This window comes from Chaetura pelagica, unplaced genomic scaffold, assembly GCF_000747805.2.
Source record: "Chaetura pelagica isolate M959 unplaced genomic scaffold, ChaPel_1.0 scaffold65, whole genome shotgun sequence".
Lineage (NCBI taxonomy): Eukaryota > Metazoa > Chordata > Aves > Apodiformes > Apodidae > Chaetura > Chaetura pelagica.
Genome location: NW_009953386.1, coordinates 674,676 through 685,481, shown reverse-complemented (window position 1 = coordinate 685,481; position 10,806 = coordinate 674,676). Strand labels below are relative to the sequence as shown.

Sequence of the window (10,806 nt, the reverse complement as noted above, 5' to 3'; positions counted from 1 at the left end):
CTGCTGAGCACCAGAGCAGGTAAGTAAGGAAAGGAGAGACAAACAACCCATCTTGCTTCTACGCTCTCCTTTTGCTCTCTCTGGCTAGATTTCAGAGTTCTGAATCCTGCAGAGCCTGTTCACATGGAGGATTTTTGAGGGAGACAAGACATCCTGAACTGGGGTCTCTGAGCTAGGACATTTGGTTTCTGTGCTTTCCTTTTGGCAGCAGATGCCAACATACTTTTAATATTGCAGCCACTTGAGTTACTTTTTTTTGTTCCAAGTCCCATAATGCCTGTCCCTGTGCCAGGCTGAGCTTAAGGAATCTCACTAGCCTTTTATTTCTACAAGTGCCAGACGTTAGGCAGGAGCAGCCTTCCTTTAAATAAGCTGGTAGAATTGCTTCTCAGGTCCACTGAACATGGACGTTCTCTCTAGCTGGCAGACAGACTCAAATGAGAGCCTTTTACCATTCTGAGACTGCAGGGAAGACCATGAGACTGCCATCTATGCTTCTTCCCCTTAGCTCCTCAGGCAGATTTATGTATCCTCTACACAGTGTCAAACCTCCCTGTCTCTCTATTCAAGCAAGCACAGAGGCAGGCTTCTGCTTGTCTCCAGAGGAGGGATCTGCACTGCTTGACCTCAGGCATCAAACTGGAACTAAGTTTCTCTTTGAGCTCCTGGTCAGGCTTTCTTGGATGAGCCCAAACTCTGATCTTAAAAACTTAGTCATATAAATCCTGGGCTCTAGTTGTTGTATAGTTTGGCCTGGTGTTTTTCCACTATTTCAGCTGTATTCAATTCAACTGTATATAACTGTATTCAGATTCAAACTGTATTTACCAGTTGTCTCTGTGCTGCAACGAAGTGAAAAATTGGGCAGTCCCTTGTAGCCTCAGTGAAGCCAGTCCTTGCTAGGATGATCTGCCTGCCAGAGGAAGAATATATTTGTGTTCTGCAGTCTTGACAACCACTCCCCTTTGCTTTGGTTCATTTGCACCCTCTCTTTTTTTGACTACATTGCACAGTACAGCTTGATTTGGGGCTGTTGCAGAAAGCTGGAAATGGAAGGTTTACCCATATTTTTAGATCCTTATGAGACTCTTAGATTTGGGGTTTGGTAATGGATTGACTTAGATACAGTTGATGAGACCTGACAGAACCATGCACAGCAAAAGTTCTCCAGCTTATCCTTTATTTTCTGCTGGTGACATATTTTGTGACCTTCTGCTTTGTTTGTAGGTGGAGTTGGCATGAACCTTACAGCAGCAGATACAGTTATTTTTACTGATAGTGATTTTAACCCACAAAATGACCTACAAGCAATAGCAAGAGCTCACCGGATTGGACAGCACAAGTGAGAAATGTTGCTACTTCTGGTTTGGTTACTCACTCTCTTGGTCTCTCAATATTGCTTTCCCTATCCACAGGCAACGGAAGATTAAAGTAAAATAGATGGAAGATCAAAGAAGGAGAGCAGAGAGGAATTTGTCTTTGATTTTCTGGTGCAGCCTCATGAAGTCTTGTCATGTGCCAAGGGTGGGAGATTTGTAGATTTGGAGCAGGAGAGGAAATGTGGAAGTTTGCCTGCACTTCTGTCGTGTTGTCAAGAATCAATTGTATCAGCATTACGTTTCTGCTGAATATTTTTGCTGATTTTGTTCTTGCCTTTTGTTCCCTACCAAACAAGTGGGTGAGAGGATACTGCTTTATTGCACCTCAAAAAAACCCCAACAACCAACTAATAGGAATTTTCTTGAACTTTTCAAGGCCTGTAAAAATTATCCGCTTGATTGGGCGAGATACAGTTGAAGAAATAATCTACCGAAGAGCTGCTTCTAAACTCCAGCTGACAAATGCCATTGTAGAAGGGGGTCATTTTGCTCTGGGAGCACCCAAGCCTCAGGGAGCAGCAGAGTTACAGGTAAAAAGAGTTATGTCCTCAATTTGATACCAGTAACATCTTTGGAAATGTCCCAGACTGTTTCTACCTTTATGTCTGATAAGAACCTAGCCAGCATTCTGGGGGAGATGTGCATTGACATGACAGCTTTTGAATGTCTTGGGAACCAAAATTACTTTCCAGGTCTGGAGAAGACCTGACATTTGAAGACAGCTTTTACAATTTTTAGGTTCATCCATTGTTGGAAAAGGGTGTGTTTTCTTGTAGAAGAGGGGAAGGCAGAACCTTTCCTTGTCTTACTTGTTTTTCTTTTAATTATAACAGGTCTAAAGTGAAAGCTGACTCACTGTTTCTAGAACTTACCTGTCTCTCACAAGCAGAGCTGATAAGTACTTAGTCAGCTTTTGGTTGCTAGTTGGAAACTCAGTCAACCTTCTGTTGACCTCTTGGCTAAATGTTATGTCTGAAGTGTCAGGGCATGAATTGTAATTCTGATCTGAAAGCTGAGGTTTTTGCTGAGAACTTGGTTTGAAAACTTAAAGAAAAGTGACATTTTCCACGTAAACATCAGAAAAAATTTCTTTCCTGTGACAGTGACAGAGCACTGGAACATGCTGCCCAGAGAGGTTATGGAGTCTCCTTGGCTGGAGACGTTCAAAACCTGCCTGGACACGTTCCTGTGTGATGTACTCTAGGTGACCCTGCTCTGGCAGGGGGGTTGGACTAGATCATCTTTTGAGGTCCCTTCCAACTCCTAAGAATCTGTGATTTAGGGGAGTATATCCCATTTGTGCAGCTAAACATGGGAGAGGTTTAGAATTCGTGTATCCTTTCCCCTGCCAGTTCCCCTTCCCACCCTACCAGCGTGTATCTCAGCAGTTACAGTTTCCATGGGAGAAGTGAAACTGAGCCCATAGGAAATTCCATGCAGGTATTTTTCTCCCCATGGATTTTTGTGGTATTTAAGCTCTTGTTTTAAAGGAGATGAAGGCAAAAAACAAGCCCAGTCTTTCTGTCTATGAAGAACGCTGCTTGAGTGCAGTCAGTACAAGACTGTTTTGTCATTCCACCCTGAATAAATACAATAATTCAAGTCTAGATGAGTTATGTTTGAGGGACATACATTGTAGGGGGCTGTCTCACCAGATGTTGGGAGAAGTAGGTGTGTTAAAATAGAAATAATTTGACAGGTAACATCAAGGCTTAGATTTCTCCACTTGTACATCCTTTACATTTAAGCCTGAAAAGCTCGAGATGCTGGGGTTGACATGGAATTAGGACATATAGGAGATGCTGAACTTCCTCTTCTCTTTATTAAAGCTGAGTGAAATCTTGAAATTTGGCCTGGATAAATTGCTGTCCTCTGAGGGGAGTACTATACAAGATGTGGAGCTAGAAAACATCCTTGGAGAGACAAAAGGAGGGAAGTGGGTAATGGATGTTGTGCTACCATGTGAAGAAGAGACTGAAGAGGACACAGAGAGTAAGTTAAGAATCTAAATGCTTGTGAAATTCATGACACTTGGATGCTGATAGAGAAGGCTTCCCAGGCCGAGGGGTCAGTAGACTTGTGATTAAGTGACTTGGATTCTGTTTGCAACCTATTATTTATGAGCTTTTATTGGTCTTTTGCTTTTTTGGTGTGTCCTTATTTGCCTATTTGTAAGGTAATGGTAACAATACTTGCCAGTTTTAGTGGCCTGGGGCTGAATTCCTTCATGTGCTACAAATATACTGAGACATCAGATGAAATTCAGGAGAAAAGGGGAATTATTCAAACTGCTTTCCCCACAGAGAACCATTAAGACAGATCTACAATTTTAGAGATGGAATAGTAACCAAGATATGACAGTAACTTAAGGAAAGGCTATGTAGCTTGTGGTTTGTATTTATCTCCAAACAAAACATTATTTACCATGAAAATCACTAGTGGAAATGACCTTAAAAATTCCATAATGTGAAATAGGAACTGCAGAGTCATGCTGTGTAAACATCTAGAACAAACCTGCCGTCTTCAGTACTCTGCGTTCTTGTCCAAATGTCACACCTTTGTGGTTAGTTTTTCATAGCCCCATACGATATGAGAATAAATTCTAAGGGTACATTCCCGCATCTAGTGGCATGGTGAGAAAGACCAAATTTCTGTTTTGAGTACACATTAGCAATTAAATAGGGATCTGTGACTGAAGCAGAAATATGACCCTGCAGGTTAGGTATTATCTGCCTCACAGCAGTTGCGGGCAACAAGTAATTATTTGCTGAGACTTAGCAAAGAGTGGTATTTTCAGTTGGTAACTGAAGGAGAAGCAGTGGTAGCACATTGTATAATAGTTATTGGGGAAAATGAGCAGTAACTCTGGGATACCAGAGTTCTGTGCTTTTTCATTTGGGAGCTCAAAAGAAAAAGTTAGCTATCTATTTAAAGAGTTGCCTTTAACTAGATATCAGAGCTAAATGAATTTGCTACTGGCAGAGATGGAGTGACAAAGAGAACACTAATGAAACCACAACTTAAGCCTTTTTTCCCCTATTAACTCCAATTAACTATTTTTTTTGCCAGTATAAATGACATAAATTAAGAGCTTTTGCCTGAGGAAGCAAATCTTGATTCTGTTGTTTCTACATGATGCTGACACTGGTCACAGAAAAAAATGATGAGAATGAACATCTTTTTCTGCTGAGTATAGAACAGTGTTACAATTAAGCCAAATTTCTTTTGATGTCATTGTACACCATAGCTGTTAGTGGCTTTCTTTTTACATTTTTAAATTATTTTTTAAAGATCACATGTATGTATATGAAGGCAAAGATTATTCAAAAGAACCCAGCAGAGAAGACAAAAAAGCATTTGACCAGCTTTTGGATCTTCAAAAAGCCTTGACTGAAGAGGCCAGTAAGGAAGGGAGAGCTCTCCGGAACAAAGCAAACGTAAGACAAAAGACGTGCCAAGGCACATGAGCCTCTCATTTGTGGAAAATGAGGCTGACAGTTTTCTCTCTTTGCCTACAGCTGCAGATGGCATGTTAAAAAGATTTAGATGTCAGTGTAGTGAAGTTGGCTCTTGAATCTGAGGGCTTGACAATTCAGGAATTCTGGTAACAGAGCAGAGATATGATGTGCGGGGCACTAATACAAACTTAGGCCACAAAACAGCATATTATGTGACAATTGGGATCTAGTGATTAAGTCCTGGGACAATTCAACAAATGGGAGAGGAGTCTATAAGTTGGGCACTAGACATGGCTTTTAAGATGAGCAATTTCTTTTCGTGATACTTCCTTTTTTCTCTAGGCACTTCTCACAGGCCTTCGTGAGCAGCCAAGCAGGAGGAAGCACTTGCTGAGCACAGAGGAGCTGGAGGCTAGGAGGAAGAAGCGCCAAGAAGCAGCAGCAAAGAGAGCAAAGCTCATGGAGGAAAAGAAGAAGGCAAAAGCAGAGGCAGAACACAAGAAAAAGTATGGTTTGTACTGCATCTATTGCTTGTAAGCTAACGTCTGTTAGACTGTACTCTTAAATGTGTGATTGACCAAAAGAAGTCATACTCTGTGTCCAGTCTAGCAGATGGGTCTGGGGGTGAGGGGAAGAGATTATGGCAAAATGGCTTCAGGTCACCCTCATGAGAGACTTAGCTTCACACATCAGGTTGTTTCTGCATGTGCACGCAAACTGCATCACTCAGGGATGTGAATGTGGAAAAATGGCTCAAGCCCCTAGCAAGAGTGCTTTTCCTCTGAATTCCCCTGCCTGACTTCACGTCTAATTTAATTGATAGAGATTGGCCTGAGCAAGAACCCCATATCTGAATGTACAGTGAGCTTTTGGGAGAAGCTTTCTGAAATGTCACAGTTGGCTTCTAGGTGTTGGTCTGGCATCTGTGACTCTAGCATGTATCTTAACTTTCTCCTCCTTGTTTTCTAGATGTTCTTCCTTTTTACCTTTTGCCCTTTGCTCACTTTTTCCATGCTTGCAATTGGCTTATCACACTGGCATGTGGCTCCTAATATCACAGGTAACAACTGTGATAAACTTGGTTCTGGTCCAAAAAAGGGGAAGGGGAGCAGAGGCGATGCAGATCTGAGTCTCGTGTTTCACTGCAATGTTTGTAACTAAGGTGCTTCCCCTCCCTCTCGTTTTCATCAAACATCATCTTCTCTTGTTTTGTTTCAGGATGGCTTGGTGGGAGGCAAATCATTACACATCTGTGTGCCTTCCTTCTGAGGAAAGTGACTCTGAGGAAGACTTTGAGAAGGATGAGGCTCGGCTGAATGTGGATTTAGATTACAAAGATGCAGACCTGAACTGTATCAAATATGTCATGGGAGATGTCACCTACCCGAAAGCAGAAGAGGAGGATGCCATCATTGTCCACTGCCTAGGTAGAATTTATGGCACCAGGAATGTGGGTGGGCAAGGTGGGGCAGGGGCTTGAATTGTCCCTACTAGCATAGTAGTTTCTCATTCCCATCCAGACTGAAATACTTTGCATTTGAGTCTTGACTTAATCTTGAGTAGTGCAGAGGCAATACAGACTCTACTCCACTATGTGTAACCCACATGAGTACTAACTAGCAAGGTGTACATGAGTCTTTTCATACTCTTTCTGGATTTATGGATGAGCCTCTTGAATGGTACCTGTATGGCTTGAAACTGTATATCTGTGGCAAAGTGATGACAGGACCTCCTGAGATGAGGGCCTTTTGTTCATCCCACGTAAGCTGTAGGGACTGAACTGAGATACTGAAAATCTTCTCCCTTACACAGTCAGCAGGAGAGAGACATTTCCAGAGGCTGAGGTCAGAGCTGCTTTCTCTGTCCTTGTGTCTCAACACTTAACAATACAGAGGCTCTAGGCTGGTCTCCTAATTTAAGGACCTCTGTTAAGATGCTAAAGCTGAAGAAGAGAAATTCAGGTTACAGAGTTCTTTCTGAATCAGTGTTGGAGCTGCTCTCTTATGAGGGCTATAGCAGAACATTATAATCTGCTTTGGTTTATGTTAAACTCAACACAGAAAGTCATGTTTGAAGTGGAAATGCCAAGTAAGAGCCTGCAAATAAACATCTAGTTGTCAGAAATCCAAAACACCAATCTGGAGACATACTAGGGGGATGCTGTATGCACCTATATGCATATGTGTGATGATGCTGACAGGTTGAGGATGCTCAGTGCCATGGTTAGTGTTTGTTTTAGCATGCTTTGTGAGGACTAAGAAGGAATTCTTCCCAGAGAGTTTTTCAGGGAACTGTGACAAGTTTGTTTTGTTCAAGGGCTGAGGTTATCCTCTAGGATGGCCCCTTTAGTACTGGTTGACTTCAGCTCATGTGTAATTCCTGTATCTGGTTTTGGTAATAATTTGTTGCATTTATACAGAGTAGGTCCCTGTCCTGCAAGGGTGGTCTTCAACGTCACTTTTTAAAACGAATCTGATTTGTCATTTCATTCTAGATGACTCTGGCCACTGGGGAAGGGGTGGTTTATTTACAGCTCTGGAGGCTCGTTCTTATCAGCCAAGGAAAATATATGAGATGGCAGGAAAGATGAAAGGTAAGAGATTAAAACTTTACCTTAGGCCAAGACACTTGAAAGAGTTTCAGTCACAGGGATGTTGCAGGAGTGAGGTGTCTGGGTACCTTGATATTCATGTTCTTTCCTCTTTTTCTAGATACATGCATTCCTAGCTCTGAAGGTAGTAATACAGCGAGTGCTCTGACTTGACTTGTTAGGAGTGTGAGTGCTCTGCATAGGGGTTGGTCATTCTAGTCTATGCTGCAAGTCATAGAAAAAGAAAAAAAAAAATAGCTTGGGCATTATTCACAGGATGTTTTTTGTTATATAAGACAGGGTCCTGCATCTTCTGTCAAAGTGATTTTAAGAAGTGTGAAAGCCACCTCAGGCAGTACTCATTTGAGCCTTTGGTTCCCTCTAAGCACTAATCTTCTCCTGAGCATGTAGTAACAGTTTTGAGCTACTCGTGAGAAATGCTCATCTTTGCATAACGTGGATCTAGTTGGGTTTTTTTTCTAATTTCCTGGGAGATGCTTTCATCTTGTTCTGGCATCCAGTGTCTCTCTTGCCATTTAACTGGGATGTGTGTGTCTGTCTTGGGGGGTGTAACATCTTGCTTCCCTGGACAAAGGGTCTGACTCCACTGAGACCATCGTGAGGAGATAAAGAAAGCCAAGGAGAATAATACAGAATGTGACAGTGAAGTCACTTCTGCATTGACTTGCTATTGACTCCTCAGGACTGATTTTTTTTTAAATTATTCTTCTTTTCTTGTTTCTGGACAGACCTGGAGTTAGGAGGAACCCTGTTATTTCCCATTGATGATAAGAAGTCCAGGAAAAAAGGACAAGACTTGGTGAGAATGAGAAGCTCCTTTTTGTGTAGCTCTGTCCACATGTTTTTGAAGCTGTGTGAAATGGGTCTTATGTCTTTTTCTCAATAGTAATGGCACTGAATATTGAACATGGCTAAGGTGCAGTTAAACATTAGAGAAAAGGAGATCCTTCTTTCATTCATTAGAGCTAATAAGTAGTAATGCAGTTTTCAAGCAACTATCACTGTCTCTCTTAGCACTGGATCTAGACTCCATTTCAAGCTTTTGTGTGTTTTCTCTTTAGTTGGCCTTGATTGTGGCTCAGCACCGGGATCGGTCCAACAACTTGTCTGGCATTAAGCTGTCTGCTTTGGAAAAGGGCCTGAAGAAAATTTATTTAGCAGCCAAGAAAAGGAATGGTATGTGTTTGTGCAGTGGAAGAGTGAATCTTTCTTTACATGTATGATTGCACCTAAAGATAATAATCAATTTCCACCTTTCCTGTACTGTTTTTTTCTGAAGTGAAGAGTGAGATATCCATGACAGATATGTTGTATCCCAACAAGAAGTCCTTGTCTAGATTGCTTTCCATATGTGTATGTTGTCCTAAAGAGTGTGCACTCTCTGTTCTTTCCTTCTCAGCAACAGTACATCTGCCACGTATTGGGTATGCAACAAAAGGTTTCAACTGGTACGGTACCGAGCGGCTCATCCGAAAATATTTGGCAACACGGGGCATCCCCACTCTTATGTATCCTTTTGGAGCATGTCTTATTTTGTTCACAGTCTAATATTGAAATGAACACCTAAGTAGCTTGGTGGATGCAAAGCAAGCAAGGAAGGCAAGGCACAGATGACACAGTCCAGCAAAAAACTTAGTTTCTCTGACTTGCCGTTATCCAGGTACTCATTCCCTAGTGAGGACTTACCATTTGAGGTGATAATGACAGATTAGGGTGATTCAGGATGCCTGTCAGAATTTGCTAGAACTAGGTGCTCGTCTTCATTTGACAGCCATCAACTTACCTGTCTGTGTACACCACATCTGTGGGGGAGATGACTGGAATTTCAGAATAAGGAAATGACTCATAAACCAGCAAAAGTGAGAATGTGAAAAAAAAACACACTACAATGTGTGCAAGCAAGTGGTATCCTGCTTCCCTGGAGCATGGTGCAGTTGGTGTGTGTTAGGGCAGGCTCTTAGAACAAAACAGCTCACTGCTATTGCCTTCCAGGAAAGGAAAGGGAGGTTTACAAGGAGGCTGTGTTTTGTCACCTCTCTAGGAAGACATACATTTGTTATACTGCCACTGTCAGCACTTCTGTGAAACTGAAAACCTGAAACAAAGACAATAGTATTAAGAGCATTCTGCCTCCTTCCTTGGTGACTTTCTTACTGATTGTGTTATCTGGCACTCCTTGACACTTGACAGCATTTCCTTGACATTTCCTATTAGATACTACTTCCCTAGGAATAAAGGCACTTCCTCTGCTTCATCAGCATATTCATCTTCAATGACAGTCTCAAAGCCATGAAGATGCAGTAATTTAATTGAGAAACATGTGCAAAAAGGATATTTTCAGCATCACACAGTCTGTATGGATCCATTTCAGAAACAAGGCTTACACAGTCATTAATCACCACTGCATCTCTCTGCCTTTATTGGCCAGAATGTTTACATATTGCCAGTGGCTCTTAGAGGAACGAGACTGCTTCCATTTTGACTTCAAAGAGTCTTTGGATAAAGATGTTGGCTGAATCTCAGATCTGTTTTGGAGATGGAAAATTAAGCTTTAACTGAGGGTCAATTGTTATCCCTTACATTAATTATTGCTGGGCTTGGAATATGTATTGTTTGGCCATATTTTCCGCCTCTTCAGATTTCATCCTTTTTCTCACTATACTTCTTTTCAATCAGGTTTTTAGTGGTTACCTGGGACTTTCTACATGCCCACATAGATGTGTCAGTGGAAAGAAAGCTGTCTGCATTAACAGCACACATGACAACCACACAGTATAACATTTATGCTGTTCCAGTTCCCCGGAAGTCTGACCTGCATTCATTCAAATATTTAGTCACATAATCACATGCTTAAAATCAAGCAAAATCCTGACCAGTATCCTGGGCAAAGGTGTGCAAGGCTGCCAGAATTTGAGACTGGCTTTATAAATTACACCTTTCCTTTTCCCACAACTGCTTTTCATTATGAAGTTCTTTGTTGGAGCTGCTGGGAAAAAAACAGTTCCTTACTCCTGTCCAAAAAGCTGTTTGAAAGGTTCCATGACCCTTTGATTCACTTTAAGGAAATCTTACTGCAGAGTTTTTTATGTTGGCTTTACTCTATTGCAACAGAACTTTCCTGGGTTTTTTGCATTGTTGGCACTGTTTGCTTGAGCATATTTTTGGGTTGTGTTTTTTTTTAGTACAACCAGGCAATAGTCGCTCTCCTACTAAGCGTTTTGAACAGGGAGACTCTGAGATGCCAAACTTAATTCAATTTAAAGTTCAGTTCCTAATAGGAAGTCACCCACGATTTCAGGCCTCATTCTGACATGGCTCATCACACCTGACTGGTGTGCTCCACACTTGAAGAAGCCTT

General features: G+C 41.7%; 1 protein-coding gene across 1 annotated transcript in view; it reads left to right on the top strand.

Annotated features, from left to right (window-relative positions):
- The window catches only part of CHD1L (chromodomain helicase DNA binding protein 1-like), a 22,868-nt gene extending 13,127 nt beyond the window's left edge, over nt 1–9,741 (top strand). The window contains exons 12-22 of the mRNA XM_009998257.1: nt 1,228–1,342; nt 1,756–1,909; nt 3,209–3,371; nt 4,671–4,816; nt 5,180–5,343; nt 6,056–6,264; nt 7,332–7,430; nt 8,177–8,247; nt 8,510–8,624; nt 8,848–8,956; nt 9,663–9,741. Coding sequence (XP_009996559.1) covers nt 1,228–1,342; nt 1,756–1,909; nt 3,209–3,371; nt 4,671–4,816; nt 5,180–5,343; nt 6,056–6,264; nt 7,332–7,430; nt 8,177–8,247; nt 8,510–8,624; nt 8,848–8,956; nt 9,663–9,741 — 1,424 coding nt within the window. The remainder of the gene's footprint in view (nt 1–1,227; nt 1,343–1,755; nt 1,910–3,208; nt 3,372–4,670; nt 4,817–5,179; nt 5,344–6,055; nt 6,265–7,331; nt 7,431–8,176; nt 8,248–8,509; nt 8,625–8,847; nt 8,957–9,662) is intronic.
- Nucleotides 9,742–10,806: the final 1,065 nt, after the last annotated feature.